This window comes from Anomaloglossus baeobatrachus, chromosome 4 (genome assembly GCF_048569485.1).
Source record: "Anomaloglossus baeobatrachus isolate aAnoBae1 chromosome 4, aAnoBae1.hap1, whole genome shotgun sequence".
Classification (NCBI taxonomy): domain Eukaryota; kingdom Metazoa; phylum Chordata; class Amphibia; order Anura; family Aromobatidae; genus Anomaloglossus; species Anomaloglossus baeobatrachus.
The window spans coordinates 18886493-18904933 of record NC_134356.1 but is presented as its reverse complement, the minus strand read 5'-3'; the positions used below and the strand labels follow the sequence as shown (position 1 = coordinate 18904933).

Below are 18441 nucleotides of genomic sequence, written 5' to 3'. Positions count from 1 at the left end.
TATTTGTACTAAACACAGACAAAAAAATTAGTGTTCAAATTCGTAGTTCGGGTGCTTTTATGTTTGCTAACCACCCATCGAGCATCGCTGTGCTTGGGTACCTCCGTGCTCGGCCCAGTGCGAGCTGCTTTTAATCTCTAAATGGCTCTCACTGGGGATAAAACCAGGGTTATCGGATGTAGTGTGCACAAAAAAAAAATGTATGAAAAATCCCACCCACCCTCTCCCGGTAGTGCTCGGTTTATGGCTGGCTGTATGTTGATGGAGAGCCAAACTGCCCAAAGAGTGATTTCCAATGGTCAGGTCCTGAAGAGAGCTTTATCTAAAGTCTGGCAGAACCCGCAGACGTTCATGGGCTGAACTTGAGTAATGAGTGTAATGGAAGTCAATTATTAGATAGTTTGGCTCTCCGCCCACATACAGCCAGCCATAAACAAAGCATTTCCTGGGAACGTAGGGTGCATTTTTATGGGGGGGGGGGACAGATTGCATTTGAAAAAAATTTTTTTTTTACCCTCAGTGAGAGCCATTGAGAGACTACACTGGGGTCACTGGGGTGCCAGCTCCCATGAATCAGTAAAGCGAACTTGTGCTTTGTGTTCGATTTTCATGAACGACTCATCCGAGCACCCACAATACTTGGCGGAGCACCACAGGTACCCAAGGACAGCGATGCTCGAGTATTGTGCAGTACTGAGCACGATCCCCATCATTAGTAATGCTGTCTCTAATGCAAATGCAACTCAAGGTCAGAAACAGATCAGCAGAGCAAGGTGCAATGCTCTGACAGGCACCAATTCTAGTTATACAGCAGTATTTACATTTTTGATTAGTATCTCTTAATTGCTGCCTACTGCAGCTTCTAGAAACTCAGCATACTTTCCCTTAAGCATTATATGGTGCCATAGCTACATAGGTTGAAAAAAGACCTAGGTCCATCTAGTTCAACCTTCCTGGTTTGTACAACAGGTCAATGAACTGTCACGTCTATCATACAGATGAGATCCCTTCAATTGCAATTCATAAAAATGTTACAAGTACAAAGGCTTTAGTAGAAATGTTGGACACTTACCATAGACCCATTACTTGATCAGGCTTTTATAAAAATGCTGCTACTAGGGCACTTACCACAGACCTATTACCTCATCCTGATTTTTACAACACACTATCACTTCAATGTGGCGCCCCTGACCTGGTCAGGCACCACTGAGTACTGCACCCACGGTGGGTGAGTGCAAACAGGTAATCCAAAAGGCTGGAATAGGGTGTGTACGCACAGACACATAGTAACCAGGTCTCACACACCATTGGGGGGACCCCTGGGCAGACCCAGGAGGGGGTGTACCTCCACATCCAATCAAGGGATGCAGTAGAGAGGCTGGAAGCTAGGTTGCAGTGGCAGTTAGAGGAGCTGGAGGAAGCCAGTCTGAAGTGGAGACGCAGGAGAGCGGACACGCTAGTCAGACCCTGCACATGTAATGGCTGTTGGCGGGGAAAAACGGTCACCAGGAGTTGGACAGAAAGACGCTGAGGAAGTCAGCTGGTCGTGTACGGAGACTCCTGGTGGCTAGGCACGCACGGGGAACAGGTCCCTAGAGCCAGACATCCATTTAGTGGTCTGCCAAACCTGCCGGTGGGGTGGACAACAAGTCCCACATCAACCAAAAACAGATTCCGAGCATCAGCAGCAACGAGGGGGCCCATAAGGAGGATTGAGCCTGAGCTATTCACCTTGGTCCACGCTGCCAGCAAACTGGCCAGAAAGGGGAGAAACGGCAGTTGCGACTTCCCTGGATGAACCCCATTATACTTCAAGTCGCAGGTTATCCGAAACAAGAAATGCTAGGAAGGTGAGTTAACAGTTGCCCCTATACCAGCCTGAAGGATGCCTGTTTTTTTCCTTGGTATATCTCAGCATCGCCCGGGTACTGGCTTGAAACACCTGAAAATGAGTAAAACCAGTTGCAAGACATTGCTGGACTGAGACTGAATTATTCTGCGACCTATTGTTCCACACACACACCCGAGCCACTGGGGCCAGACTCACTCTCGGGAGGCCACACCATCTAACTGCAGATTGAAAGCTACAGAAAGCGACTAGAGGCTGTGATTTTTGCAAAAGGAGGATCTACAAAATATTAATGTCACTTTTATGTTGAGGTGCCCATACTTTTGCACCGGTCAAATTTTGTTTAAATGCAGATTGCACATTTTCTGTTAGTACAATAAACCTCATTTCAATTCAGAAATATTACTCAGTCCATCAGTTATTAGATATATGAAACTGAAATAGCAAAAACCCAAATTGTTATAAAGAAAAAAGGTTAACATTAATAGGGGTGCCCAAACCTTTTCATATGACTGTATTTCTGAATTGAAATGAGGTTTATTGTACTAACAGAAAATGTGCAATCTGCATTTAAACAAAACTTGACCGGTGCATAAGTATGGGCACCTCAACATAAAAGTGACATTCATATTTTGTAGATCCTCCTTTTGCAAAAATAACAGCCTCTAGTTGCTTCCTGTAGCTTTTAATGAGCTCCTGGATCCTGGATGAAGGTAGATTTGACCATTCCTGGTTACAAAACAATTCCAGTTCAGTTAGGTTTGATGGTCGCCGAGCATGGACAGCCGCTTCACATCATCCCACAGATGTTCAATGATATTCAGGTCTGGGGACTGGGATGGCCATTCCAGAACATTGTAATTGTTCCTCTGCTTGAATGCCTGAGTAGATTTGGAGCGGTGTTTTGGATCATTGTCTTGCTGAAATATCCATCCCCTGCGTAACTTCAACTTCGTCACTGATTCTTGCACATTATTGTCAAGAATCTGCTGATACTGAGTTGAATCCATACGTCCCTCAACTTTAACAAGATTTCCGGTGCCGGCATTGGCCACACAGCCCCAAAGCATGATGGAACCTCCACCAAATTTTACTGTGGGTAGCAAGTGCTTTTCTTGGAATGCTGTGTTTTTTGCCTCCATGCATAACGCCTTTTTGTATGACCAAACAACTCAATCTTTGTTTCATCAGTCCACGGGACCTTCTTCCAAAATGTAACTGGCTTGTCCAAATGTGCTTTTGCATACCTCAGGCGACTCTGTTTGTGGCGTGCTTGCAGAAACGGCTTCTTTCGCATCACTCTCCCATACAGCTTCTCCTTGTGCAACGTGCGCTGTATTGTTGACCGATGCACAGTGACACCATCTGCAGCAAGATGATGCTGCAGGTCTTTGGAGGTGGTCTGTGGATTGTCCTTGACTGTTCTCACCATTCTTCTTCTCTGCCTTTCTGATATTTTTCTTGGCCTGCCACTTCTGGGCTTAACAAGAACTGTACCTGTGTTCTTCCATTTCCTTACTATGTTCCTCACAGTGGAAACTGACAGTTTAAATCTCTGAGACAACTTTTTGTACCTTCCCCTGAGCAACTATGCTGAATAATCTTTGTTTTCAGATCATTTGAGAGTTGTTTTGAGGAGCCCATGATGCCACTCTTCATAGGAGATTCAAATAGGAGGACAACTTGCAAGTGGCCACCTTAAATACCTTTTCTCATGATTGGATACACCTGCCTATGAAGTGCAAAGCTCAATGAGGTTACAAAACCAATTTAGTGCTTTAGTAAGTCAGTAAAAAGTAGTTAGAAGTGTTCAAATCAAGAAATTAATAAGGGTGCCTATACTTATGCACCTGTCAAAGTTAGTTTAAATGCGGATTGCACATTTTCTGTTAGTACAATAAACCTCATTTCAATCCAGAAATATTACTCAGTCCATCAGTTATTAGATATATGAAACGGAAATAGCAAAAACCCAAATTGTTATAAAGAAAAAAGGTTAACATTAATAGGGGTGCCCAAACTTTTACATATGACAGTATATGTATGTGTGTATATATATATATATATATATATATATATATATATATATATATATATATATATATATATATATATATATATATATATATATATATATATATATATATATATGTATGTGTATACCCGTGTTTTTCCAAAAATAAGACCTCCCCCAAAAATAAGCCGTATCAGGGATTTTCAGCATTTTCGGAGCAAGGCTTAAATATAAGCCCTCACCCGAAAATAAGCCCTAGTCGCGGATCAATAATGAAGTGTTTGTGCAGCTAAAAAAGGTACAAATACTGCAGGACACTTCATTATAGACAGCGGCACCCGGCGATTACACTCACCCGACACTGAGCGGCAGTACCTGCAGTGATCACACACCCACACACATCAGCTCTCTCACACACACACACACAAAATCAGATCTCACACACACACCAGATCGCACACATAAGCAGACCGCACACTCAAACATCGGATCACACGCAAACATCAAATCACACACACACACAAAGATCGGATCGCACACACATTGGATCGCATACACACTCACCTCATCCAGTGACACCGATCTCTTCTCGCCGGCAGAATCCTGAGAGGCAGTGCAGTGGAGCGCAACGAACAGGACCTGCGGCCGGACACGTGATTTGCTCTCATTCCCTGCTGCCGTAGTGCTGGATGTGATATGGTGTGTGTGTGTGTGATCTGCTGTGTGTGTCTGCGATCGGCTGTGTGTGTCTGCGATCGGCTGTGTGTGTCTGCGATCGGCTGTGTGTGTCTGCGATCGGCTGTGTGTGCCTGCGATCGGATGTGTGTATCTGTGATCGGCTGTGTGCCTGCGATCGGATGTGTGTATCTGTGATCGGCTGTGTGCCTGCGATCGGATGTGTGTATCTGTGATCGGCTGTGTGTGATCTGCTGTGTATATCTGCGATCTGCTGTGTGTGTGTGTGCCTGCGATCGGCTTTGTGTATCTGTGATTGGCTGTGTGTGCCTGCGATCAGATGTGTGTGATCTGCTGTGTATATCTGCGATCTGGTGTGTGTGTGTGTGTGTGAGAGTGTGTGTGTGTGTGATCTGCTGTGTGTGCCTGCGATCTGGTATGTGTGTCAGCGTGTCAGCTAGCAGCAGGGTAGGACGGCGTGCAACACCCACCGGAGATCACCGGAGGACCTTGGAACCACGCAGACGTCCTGGTCTGGTGAGTATGAGTCTCCTGGGAAGTGGGGGGGGGGGTGTCTGCTTTTTTGGGGGGTAAACTTACCCCAACCGTGTTTCTCCAAGAATAAGACCTCCTCCAAAAGTAAGCCCTAGTGCTTTTTTGGGGGGCAAAAAAAAATATAAGACAGTGTCTTATTTTTGGAAAAACACGGTGTGTGTGTGTGTATATGTATGTATATGTGTATATATATGTATGTGTGTGTGTATATGTGTGTATATGTATGTATATGTATGTATATGGGTGTATATATATATATATATATATATATACACACGTGTGTGTGTATATATATATATATATATATATATATATATATGTGTATATATATATATATATATATATATATATATATATATATATATATATATACACATATACACACACACACACACACACACACACACACACACACACACACACAAACACAAACACATATATTATATATAAATATATATATATATATATATATATAATATGTCTTATTTTACAGATATTTGGAGGGCTCCAGACATCCAGACCCTTGCATAATAGGATGCAGGCTTTTGTATCACTGAATGCCTCCTATAGAGGTTTGTCTGGTCCATAATTAATTGTAACAGCTTTGTAACTGTAACTTCTGTGTAACAGAAGCTTGTTCTGCGCTGTAAATCTTGCATAATGAACATACATAATGTAATAAAACCCTGTGATCTCGAAAAAATGTAAAAATGTCATTTTTACAACTTTTTTTGTACTGTTCCTTAATATTTTTCTGCCTTTTTATGTAACTATTACAAGGGTGATCTATTAAGCTTAATGACTATTTAAATCCTAAGTGTAAACCTATGTTTAGCTGTAATAAGGACAATAGCTTTTAGACCCTAAACCTAACCTTAATGTTAAGGGTTAAAAAGATACTGAAAAAATGTATTACAATATGAGTGTTATGTTTTTTTTTTCACTGGTGACTATTTGCATAGTATGCAAACCTGTCTATTAGCCGGAAACACTAAATTAATTCTTGTTACTTCCCTGTATAATACACCAGTTCATTTCAATGCATACTAAAATTGAAAGAGCCACATCTTTTGTTTTGGAGCTACTCCTGCTTTCTGCTTACATATCCTGATTAATTACTGATAAAAAAATTTGTTCAAGGGGAGGCCAAAAGCTAGGGAGAGAAAGTATAAACAACGAGAAATGAACTTCTTACATTGTAATTGTAGACTGAAGAGCTTGCACATTAATTGGTTAATACACAAATCTCAGCCCCAGGTTGTTCAATGTCATATATGTTGGAACACACCTTTATAATAAATATTATCAGTTTCCTTATGATTCCAGAAGTCCCGGAATCTGGAGATGTGAGACACGAGCTGGACTGCTCCTTCTCGCTGAACCTTAATCCAGATCCTGTAACCTTGAGATATGGACAAAACTTGTACCGGGTCTGCCTAGATCGTGCGCTGTATACACAGGAGGAGTCTGGAGTTTATTGCTGTGTTGAATATAAAGCAAAGCTTCAGGAGCGTCCGACACTAACAAAGAATATAACCTACCAGAACGTTTTTTGTCTACTCAGCCACATCAGGACATCACCGTACCTGCTGTTAGATCCTGTCTGCTGTGTGAGGCTTCTCTGTGTGATAATCACCTGAGAATTCAAAGCAAGGTAGCAGAACACGTCCAGATGGAACCCAGCACTTCTCTGGAGAAAAGGAAATGTCCTGTTCATAAAGAACTTTTTAAGTACTATTGTACTGAGGACTCCAAATGTATCTGTTTGTCCTGCAAGTTGGGTAGAGAACATCGGGGACACCGGTTGGAGGAGCTGGATGAGGCCTCTGAGAAAAAGAAGAACAAACTGAATAATGTTCTCCTGAAACTGACCACAAAGAGAAAGGAGACTGAGAAAAGAGTCCAGAGCCTGGAGGAACGCAAGAGTAAAGCTCAAGAAAAAACATCTGGAGAAGTCAAAAGAGTAAATGCTCTCTTCACAGACTTTAGGAGACGGGTGGATGACCTGGAGAAGAGGGTCCTGAGTGAGATCTCCAGGAGGGAAGAGCAGGTGTCACTATCTGATGTGATCCAAAAGCTGGAAATAAAAAAGGACGAGCTGTCCAAGAAGATGAGGCACATTGAGGAGCTGTGCAACATGAGGGATCCACTGGCTGTCTTACAGGATCCAGTCACCGGGGACTTGTGTGATCCTGAGGAACATGGAGGTGATGAGGACACAGGGGGACATGATAAGGCACATGATGTAGATGTGGATGTGATTAGAGGAATATTACATGTAGGTCTCTCTGATGTTATGACGTATCTAGAGAACATCTCACCCTCAAATTTGAAAGAAATGTGTCCACAATCCTCCAATGCCCAATCTTATGCAAGTAGAAAAAAAGATTCACCTTTGTCAGCTGGAAAATATGAGGGCAGAAATGTCCAGACTGAGGGAAAGGTATTGGCTACAAGAAAGAGATCGATTTATGGGGAAAATACTGTAGACACATTACCAGATGAAAAGACATCTGGTAATAATCCACTTATATCACCAGATTACCTGAAAACTGAAAACTGGGTGCATGTAAAGCAGAACAATTCAGAAATAGCAGAGATATTCCAGAAACATAAGGAGATAAGTCACAGAACATTCCCTTCAGGACGACATTTCAGGGATGTGGAGATAGGTGGGTCAGAGTTGTGGATGGTGGGGATGTGTTACCCCAGTATAGGCAGGAGGGGAGACCAGTCACAGATTGGAGATAATAACAAGTCCTGGGGCTTATATGGAGGCCGGAGGTATAATGATCAGTGTTCAGTCAGACATGATGGTAAAGAGCTCCAGTTACCTCTCCGGATCTCCAGTGATGGAGTCAGGGTCTGTCTGGATTATGAGGCCGGGCAGTTGTCCTTTTATGAGCTGTGTTACCCCATCAAACACCTATACTCCTTCACTGCTGCCGTCTTCACCGAGCCCCTTCATGTTGCATTTTCTGTATATCGTAGTGCTGTAAAGAAATCAGGGGGACCAACATATGGGAGAAAAAAATTTTGGTGAGTAGAAAATTTGTCCTGTAGGATTCAGCAGGCATCAAATATGTCCTAGTTAATCTTCTTATTTGACAATTAGTTTTTTTTTTTCTAAAATGAGACTATATTCATTTTTTCTATTGACATTGGCAATTAAACTCATCATTAGGATCAGGTCAGATAATGGAAATAAGTATCTTATTACTGACTTCATTCCAGGAGAGATACCATTACAGGGTCTGTTCCTGGACAGTATATGTAAGGTCTAAAATGTTCAAAGACGTTTTTCAAAATTAGAAAAAAAAAAAACAAACTTGTCTGCTTTTTATTAAAAAATGCGCCTGTCCTTGGGATTTGTTGAATATTACAGGTTTCCTCCTCTGAAGAGAATAAATCTAAGTTGTAATGCCCAATACAAACTATTAGTTGTTTATAAAAAAAAGCAGCCATGATTTTATACTTATAGACAAAATTAAAATGTTATAAAACCTTTAATCTTGACAGTAGGACTGTGCTTCACTGTTTTTATAAAAGTCAGAAAAATATATAATCTTTAAAACAGAAAACACAGCATAAACCTCACATATTAGCACAGCCTATAACTAAGAATCAGTAATAAGAAATGTATTCACACGTTCTTCCTGGTAATTTTACTGAATCCCCAAAAATCTTTAAGTAGTAATGTATTTAGAAATCAGATGTTAATTTCCATATACCAAGTTTGTAAATTTAGTTATTTAGAGAGATTGCTCCAATTATTGTTGGAGCTCCAGGAACCACCTCTACCATCTCAAAAATCTACTGGAAGAGTGACAACCAAAACAGCGGTGGTTTCATGGTCTATAATGAGCTCCGGCACTAAATCCGAGTGATATGAACTTTAGTTACTTCATAATGACGAATTTAATAATGACAATGGTGATTTGTGACTAATAAATATGTATTTCTTCAACACTTGTCATCTTGTATTAAAATTGTAGAAAATAGAGAGATTTTTTTAAAAGAAAAAACCTCAAAAAAACAGCGCTGAAAAAAGTAGTATAGGAAATATTATTAAGATTTTTATTATTATTCTTGTTCTAAGAATTAAGACACATTCACATAAATTAATACACACACAAAAAAAGAGAATTACTATACTAAACAGCTCCTAGAACTGTATTAGCAGGTGAAAACACCTAAAAAGGTAATGAAGCCCCGGCCGGCGGCAACAAATAACACCAAATTAGAGGATAAAAAATGTATTATAAAAATAATAAGTCAGAAGAGAGGACTTTAAATTCAGGAGTCTGCAAAAAAGCACTAAACCAGTGCCAGTCCGTATGTCACATCAGCACCTGCTTGAGAATGCCTGCAGTGGAACAACTTCTTCCCCGCTTATTGTGATCGTATTAGCGGTCAGGCTCCACTCAATCCCAAACCCTAGTTATCACTAGGTATACCGCACTCCAGATTAGGAGTCTAGTGGTAATATTTAATAGCGCAACAGAGACCCGTTACAGATCTCTGGTATAAAGTACCTGTCACCGGTGTTAGACAGGGAAGCTCCGTGGATTATAGCCCTTACACGAGGAGCTTTTACTTGCCGGAGAGAGTAATTTAAATGCTGATCTCCTGTATACACAATTTGTACTTGCAAAGGGCAAGCGGCTGGCAAGCGCTGTTGAGGGAGATTTTCCCCGTTAGCTGTCTGGGCGTTCACCGGTCAAGGTATCCTCGGACAATTATTATCCTTGTATTAAAATTGAATTTAATAAAATGAAAGAGAACACTAATCACATGTCGAAAAAAACAGACGCTAATGTCGTTTTTGTCCATATTGGTTAAAATAATGGATGAGAAAATTGGATTGTGGGGATTGTCCAAAACAACCTACTGAAATGATCATGTGTAGTGATTAGTGATTGGCGAGCATTAATGATGAATGAGCGTGCTCGGTACTTGATTAAGCATCGAGGTGCTCGAGTACGCTCAGTGCTCGTCCAAGTATCGCAGGTGCTCAGATGTGTAATTCATGAAACATCGAACACAAAGCGCCAACGCTTCACTGAATGGATGCTCAGATGGATACAACTCGATTACCCAAGTAAAATGAAAGTCAATGGGAAACTCGAGTATTTTTCTGTAGGAGTTCCCAGAGAAATGCTCAAGTGCACCATTAACGTTCATTATATTCGGTTATTTGAGTTGCGCCCATCTGAGCACCACTATTTGTGACAAGCACCAAGCATGGTAATACTTACTCATCAGTACTGGTGATTGGTGAGCAGTACAATGTTCGGTGGTTGTAATGATGAGTGAACAATATGATGCTGAAATGCTCGTTACTGAAGTCGAGTAGGTCAGACATTCGGACGGACTCAACTTGAGTAACGAGTATAATGGTAGTCAATGAATGGACAGTTTGCCAGTTTCTGCCCACATACAGCCAGCCATAAACAGAGCATTTCCGAGCGAAGATTTTTTTTGTGCACATTACATCCAGTGAGAGCCATTCAGAGACTGAAAGTGGCTCTCACTGGGGTGCCGGCTCCCATCATTCAGTGAAGTGAGCCTGAGCTTTGTGTTTGGTGTTTCACGAACAACACATCCGAGCACCCGCGATACTCGGCTGAGTAACTGAGCACCCAGATGCTCGATCGAGTATCAAGCAGTGGGGAGCACATTCACCCATTATTAGTAAAAATCTGATGGGTGAGTGGAAGTGAAGTTGGGATTAGCCCATGGGGGGGAGCACGTGCTGAGGGAGAGAGACAGGCTCCATGTTAGAGTTCAGTGGAGGAACAACCAGAGTTGAGTGCAGATATACAGGTCTGTCAGGTCGTTTTGCTCACATTCTTAGGGTGACTTATGGTGACTTCAACATTGAAACCAAAGAAGAGTAGCGTGAGAAAGCATATGAACACACAGAGGGTGGTTGTAACCCAGAATGAAAACCAGTAGAAAAACTTATGACTGATGGAAGGCTGTAGCACCCTTTGTGGGTAGGGACTGGAGTTGGACGCCAGATAAGTATGCAGTCCAGTGTGGCTGATCCTATAGCATTACTACTCCCTGTTGCTGTGTTACAAGATCCAGGCAGGCACTCCCTTGTTATGCATACCTCTTAACGTCCGTTTCATTGGCATCAAACACCAACAGACACATTTCCCCCAATTCACCTCAGCTGTTATTATTATGGATGTTCCCATTCCTTCTGCTGCGGCCCAGGGTAGCCCAACGGAGCTATCCTTGAGAGTCAATCCAGTCCCCATGCGGCTCCTTGTCCTTCCACCAACAGGGATTAAAATTTTTAAAGAAGCGTCACTCACGGAAAAAATATTTCCCTTGTCTTTAGAGATTTATTTTCATTTTGCTAGTTTCATACATCCATATGATATGTTTAGGCTAATATCCCAAGCCTGTCTCAAATACTGCACACAAATGTTTCCCATCGTACAGTTTAAATGGCAAAGAAGGCTTACTGGTTACAGATGAATTTCATTATCATAATTAGACATTAAACAATCAGTTTATAAGTTACACAAAGCAACTCAACATTTTCAATTATTTACAAAATGACAAGTAAAATCGCACTGTAAAAACCAAGATAATAAACTTTCTAAGCAGATATAATCCTATAATTAACTATACACATAACTTCAAGATAAGAATTCAGCAACCCAATGGATTTTCAGGAATTCACAGTTGGAACTTGGAACATTCTTCAATATCAGTAAGTTCAATGCCCTATGGATTCGGATATTTTAAAGCACACAAATCACCAGGATTTTCCTATATAACTTAAAGCCAGTACTATACTGGCACTATCAGGCTGATTCTATACATATTATTAGTTGTCAGCTAGGATGTATATGTGACGCCCTGCACTAGTCAGGTGGTCCCAGGTAGTCCCATGACGCCCTGCACTAGTCAGGTGGTCCCAGGTAGTCCCATGCACACACACACCCTCCCTGAAAAGGTGACAGCAGCCAACCAAGAAACCCTTGTCACCACCCTCCAGGTTTGATGTCCACACCACAGGAGTTCACAGGCCTTAAGGCGGGAAAGACACAGAAGTTCTAGTTCTAGTGCACAAGTAGATGAGTCTTGACAGTGAAGGAGAGAGGTTGAGTTCAAGGGCAGACCTGTGACCAGGCCTGCCAATAGTCTACTCAGGTGGCTGGGTTGGAGCCCAGTCACCTCTGGCAAGGAGGCAGACGGTGGTGGCCGCCTGCAGGAGCTGGGATTACAGCCGGTGGAACTGTAGGGACCGGGGTCGGGCGGTGGCCCGCCGGTACCGAACCGGGGAACCGATTGGAAACCGGAGCACCAGGAGCGGTACTCAGACACAGTACAAAGCCCCGGACCGACAGGGCCGAGTCAAATCAACTGATTGAGGACTGGACTTAAGGACCTATCCCACACAAGACCTGTTAGAAGACAACAGCCCAACCATACAGGGTAAAGCCACCACCAAGGCATAGAGACCCAAAGGGCCAGCGTCTGCGGGCAAAAAGGGCTCTTCCGACAACCAGCAAGCCGGGGAGCGGACTACCGTTCCTTAGGCATAGGAGTCAAACATTCACATAAAAAAGGTGCAGGAGAAAGGCGGAAACCACCAACCAATTCAGGGAGAAGCTGCAGCCGGCTGTGGGCCCCGTTCATCATCCCGTTTGGTTTACCAGAGACTCCAGTGTATTGTGTCATAGTGCGCACACCAGTGCCCTCGGGCTGCGCACCGCTCAGCACCGCGCCAGCATACGCCCACACCCGCTCCCACGCCTCCGTACCTCCCTTGGGCCCCCGGGACCATCACTCCCCTACCCACGGAGGGGTCAACACCAAGCTGTGCAACACCGTCCCGGGAGGCCTAGTTAATGGCAGCGGTGGTGTCCATCTATTCACCACAACCCGTGGGTGGCGTCACGAACTTACACCTCTACAGACTGCGTGTAGCGCCAACCCCCTTGCAGATCAACGTGACCCCCGGGTCCGTGAGGAGCTCGAGCCACCACCCACCGTACGAGTACGGATCCGAGCGGCCTGGCGGTCGCAGCCGAGCCCGCGGGGCGGTACATATAGCTTTTGAAACACAAGCAAGTAAAGTTTGTAAATGAGCAGCCTTTTGAATGAGAGCAGCTGATAGCTGGGGTGGGTAGTCATAGTGATTCCTACCCCCTGCCTGTCCAACTTCCCCTTGTAATTTATACTAATTCTGTTTTTGAATAGTTTTACTAAGTGACTAGAAGGACCTGTGTTGATGTCATTCCCATGTGACCACAAGGAGCGGGGCCTGAGTTTACATACCTAATACCAGGAAGCAACATTATTTTTCTGTTGTCTGAGGCCCTGTCCTTTCTGTTCACAGGTCCTTCTAGTCACTTAGTAAAACGATTCTATAATAGAATTAGCATAAATATAGACAGGGGGAGGAACAACAGACAAGGGGGCTGAAAACACTATCAAAACTCACCCCAGCTATCAGCTGATCGGCAGCTGCTGTCATTGCAAAAGCTGATCATTTTACAAACTTTACTTGCTCGTGTTACAAAACCTATACATCCTAGCTGACAACTAAAGGTATGTGTGCCGCCCCCGTGCCAGCAGCCGGTGCTGCTCGGATCCGGACCAGCTGTGTGGCTCGAGGGATCCTCTGGACCCGGGGGTCACGCGGACACGCCGAATAAAAAGGGGGATGTAGTTGTACGGCCTTGGCCGTATTCAGTTCGTGATGCCGCCGACGGTGTGTGGTAAAGTGGGACAATACCACTGCTGCTGTTGTGGGATACCTGGGGGAAATGTAATGGCAGCCGGATGTTAACCCCTCCGTGGGTAGGGATGGTTGCCCCGGGGCCCAATGTCTCTGTGCAGGGTATGGTGGTGACAGGGGCTTGCGCGCCCGGATGGACCAGGGGATGTTTGGTTACTGACGAGTAAATGAATCACATGAGTCTTTTGGTAAACCAAGGTGCTGGTGGCCGGCTGCTGCGGCCGGTTGCACTCTGGTCTCCCACCCGGGGTGGTGGTCGCCGTCTTCTCCTCTGCACTAATTGTGGTTGTGTGTTAGACTTCCCGGTATTGGATGGAGAAATATGGAGCCTTAAAGTCACCAGTGCAAAACATTGTTACCCTTTTGCTTGCCAATGTCTTTGGCCGTGAATTTCCATTTCAACTATCGGGACCACACAATCATGATGTCAGGATGCTGAAGAGGAGCCCCCTCACTCTGTTAACTATCTAGATGATGTAGTAACTATTGCCTGCTGCATTTAAGGAGTTAAACGGCCATGGTCAATGCCAACACAAATGATTGCTGATACAGCAGGGTGTCAGCTATAGCGTACAAATGACAGCTGCTGCATTTTTACCTGTCGGGGATACTATTCACTTATATCTCAGGTCAATAAAAATACAGAACGGAAGGGGAGAAACGAGTGAAGGATGAGGAGTGAATAAGAACAGTAGGAAAACTTACAATATATAAACATAGAGAAATGAAAAGTCATCAACAAAGTATCTTATAGGTACATGGTCATAAAAGAGAGAACGGAACCCAAATAGATAACACTGAAAAACACAACAGCTTGTATGAAACTGCTTGAAAACTTAAATAAATTAGTAACTTTGATCCAATTTAGTGCGATGCTCAAAGTTCAGCGGGATTCATTACAGCAATAAAGTGAACGTGTTAAACATATACTAGTAAGATCCTCAGTATATAAGTTACATAAGTCTGAAGTCTAATGTCTGTAAAATCGAGCAGGGAAAGAAAATAACCAAATCCAGATCCAGGGACACTGACGGAAGCAATAATCTACAGAAAAAAACCCTATAGATTGCTATAAGTACACATACTAAACAAGACACAAAGGTCGGTGGTAATCGCTACTAAACCGAAACGGGTAATAAACGGATAATAAAAAGTAGTACCGGTATATTGAGTTCTTATAAACTATTAATGTATAAGCACAAAGGATAACATTCAGCTAAATACTCGCAAAGTACTTTACTATGAAGTCTCTTGTCCGATAATTGGCAGCTCAGACGCCTATGAATCAGTGGGAGAAAACTTCTGTGTAGACAAATAGAGCAAAAGAGAGTTAATATCTAGAGATGGGCGAGCACGGAAATGCTCGGGTGCTCGGTCCTCGAGCAGGTCAGACGCTCAGATGGGCTCAACTCCAGTAGTGGACATTTCAGCTCTTTGCCCACATTCAGCCAGCCATAAACACCTTGTTTCCCTGAAAATAAGAACAACCCCGGAAATAAACCCTAGTAGGATTTTTTGGGCTTTTTGGAGTATGTTTAAAATATAAGCCCTACTCAAAAAAATAAGCCCTCGTTGCGGTTCTATAATGAAGTGCCCAATCAACTCAAAAAGTTAAAGCAGGACTCTTCATCCGGGAATGCAGAAATGAACTAAAGGTGAAAACACAATGTGGGTGGGGGATGAATTGAATCCTCACCTGGGGTGCTTGTGTGAGACGCAACCACTATGTAGGCATAATGACTGCTACAGATCTACGAGTGTAGAGACACCGAGCCGGAATATAAAAGAGTAGAAAGTGGTTCCTCTCTGCTGCCCGTGAAACCAAACAATAAAAATGTAACCGTTTTATTTATCTACCCGTTTCGAGGTGATCTGGTCTCTTCTTCAGGATAAAACCAGTCGGATGTGAGAAGCACAACAATTACAATCTTACAACACAGTATGCAGAGACCAGACGTGCAGGATGATGGGAAAGTCCGAGCAAATATTTAAGTGGGGAAGCAGTGATCTGCGTAGAGCTGGGAATTTAGTTGTTGGAGGAGATCTTTTATCAGATGCTATGAGTAGTGATGATGGAGCATCTGGGCACTCGGGTACTTGTGGAACTTGGGCGAGTGTCACTGATGCTTGGATGTGTCGTTCATGAAATAACGACCACAAAGCACAATCTCGCTTCACTGCATGATGTGTGCAGGCACCTCAGTGAGAGCCACTCTCACTGGGGGGGGGGGGGGCAACGTTTTTGGGTGTAGTGGGTCCAAAAAAAACCAAACAAACCTCAGCTTCCCTCCCCTGGAAATGCTCTGTTTACGGCTGGCTGTATGTGGACGGAGAGCAGATCTGCCCAATTATTGATTTCCATTATACATCCATCAGAACGTCTGACTTGCACAACTTGAGGACCAAACCCCCGAGGATTTCAGTGTTCACCCATCACTAGATATTAACTCTTTTTTTTTTGGTTCTGTTTGTCTACACAAAAGTACTAAGTGTATCCTATTGGGTGAACTGTGCCTTTAAAGGGAACCTGTCACCAGATGTTCATAATACTTACCTAGCGATCGGTGCGTAGCAGATTGTTTGATGGGTGTCTCCGTTCTTTGGGTCCCGCGCCTCCTCTCTCGGCCATCTTTGTCCGCCTTCTGAAGCTATTTTGGATGACGCATTCTATGTCATGTACAGTACAGACCAAAAGTTTGGACACACCTCATCTCTAGAACTATTAAGAGGAGACTTTGTGCAGCAGGCCTTCATGGTAAAATAGCTGCTAGGAAACCACTGCTAAGGACAGGAAAAAGCAGAAGAGACTTGTTTGGGCTAAATAACACAAGGAATGGACATTAGACCAGTGGAAATCTGTGCTTTGGTCTGATGAGTTCAAATTTGAGATCTTTGGATCTAACCACCGTGTCTTTGTAGAAAAGGTGAATGGATGGACTCTACATGGCTGGTTCCCACCGTGAAGCATGGAGGAGAAGGTGTGATGGGGTGGGGGGGCTTTGCTGGTGACACTGTTGGGGATTTATTCAAAATTGAAGGCATACAGAACCAGCATGGCTACCACAGCATCTTGCAGCGGCGTGCTATTCCATCCGGTTTGCGTTTAGTTGGACCATCATTTATTTTTCAGCAGGACAATGACCCCAAACACCCCTCCAGGCTGTGTAAGGGCTATTTAACTAAGAAGGAGAGTGATGGGATGCTACGCCAGATGATCTGGCCTTCACAGTCACCAGACCTGAACCCAATCGAGATGGTTTGGGGTGAGCTGGACCGCAGAGTGTAGTCAAAAGGGCCAACAAGTGCTAAGCATCTCTGGGAACTCATTCAATACTGTTGGAAGACCATTTCCGGTGACTACCTCTTGAAGCTCATCAAGAGAATGCCAAGAGTGTGCAAAGCAGTAATCAAAGCAAAAGGTGGCTACTGTGAAGAACCTAGAATATAAGACATATTTTCAGTTGTTTCACACTTGTTTGTTAAATATTTCATTCCACATGTGATAATTCATAGTTTTGATGTCTTCAATGTGAATCTACAATTTTTAGAGTCATGAAAATAAAGACAATTCTTTGAATGAGAAGGTGTGTCCAAACTTTTGGTCGGTACTGTACATTACCCGACATTGAGGTCCTGCACAGACGCACTTTCATCTGTCCTGCTCAGGGCAGGTCAAAGTGCGCCTGCGCAGGACCTCACTGTCGGCTAGTGTAGATGACATAGAATACCACATACCATCTCCGTAGGTGCTACATCCTGCCATTGACAATGGTTATGGACACGAGGGAAGTATTTAGGGTTCCAGTCGCCTATTTCAGCCACCATGCCATCACCATCAGTGGAACTACATGACCCAGCTGGCCCCTACCCTGTGGCTCACTACAAAAGTGGTCAATACTGCAATTTATTTATTTTTTTACTTGTGGACCATCAGTCCATGTGTAAAAATATTTGGGTGAGTGACTACATTGACTTGCTTTGGTCCGTGTGATATACATTTTCTATACAAACAGTACGAGAATTCGTTATATGCTCCTCTGAATGAGCCCTAAGTAGAATAAAACAAAAATTAGTGCTATTAAAAATAATAACTTAAACTAGCTATGCTGATGGAAAGCTCAAAAACTTCTGACTGTTGTGCCAATTATAAAAGAGGTTTCATGAAATAACACAGTGTGGACAGATTTCATTTTTTTCCCAGAAACAGCACCACTCGTATCTGCATGGCTGAGTCTGGTATTGCAGCTCAGCCCCTTTTGCACCAGTCACCAGGGAAGCGTGAAGTCCTAGATTTATTTTTTCTAATCCAATGAAAATATTTAGTGATAATGAAAGTGAAAGTGACAATGTGAAAAACAAAGTCTGCTGCCATCTTGTGGCAGCTGAACAGACTACAGGAACATCCAAGTCCTTGTAAACCACATTATAATACAGGTAAAATATGTCTTTGTACCGTGTTAGCCAGTAGAGATAAAAAATTGTTTAAAAGAACTGAAGTCCTCAGTGGTTGATACCTTTTAATGGCTACACCAATGGGGTGTACTTAATTATATGTACCAAATGTCCTACTGGGGGTCTGTA

The 18441-nt window shown here is 43.3% G+C and overlaps 1 protein-coding gene across 1 annotated transcript in view; it reads left to right on the top strand.

Moving 5' to 3' along the window:
* LOC142302268 (uncharacterized) overlaps positions 1-18441 on the top strand; it is a 90149-nt gene that overhangs the window by 16728 nt on the left and 54980 nt on the right. Inside the window, exons 2-4 of the mRNA XM_075343339.1 lie at positions 6420-6490; positions 6658-7279; positions 7634-7765. Coding sequence (XP_075199454.1) covers positions 6420-6490; positions 6658-7279; positions 7634-7765 — 825 coding nt within the window. The remainder of the gene's footprint in view (positions 1-6419; positions 6491-6657; positions 7280-7633; positions 7766-18441) is intronic.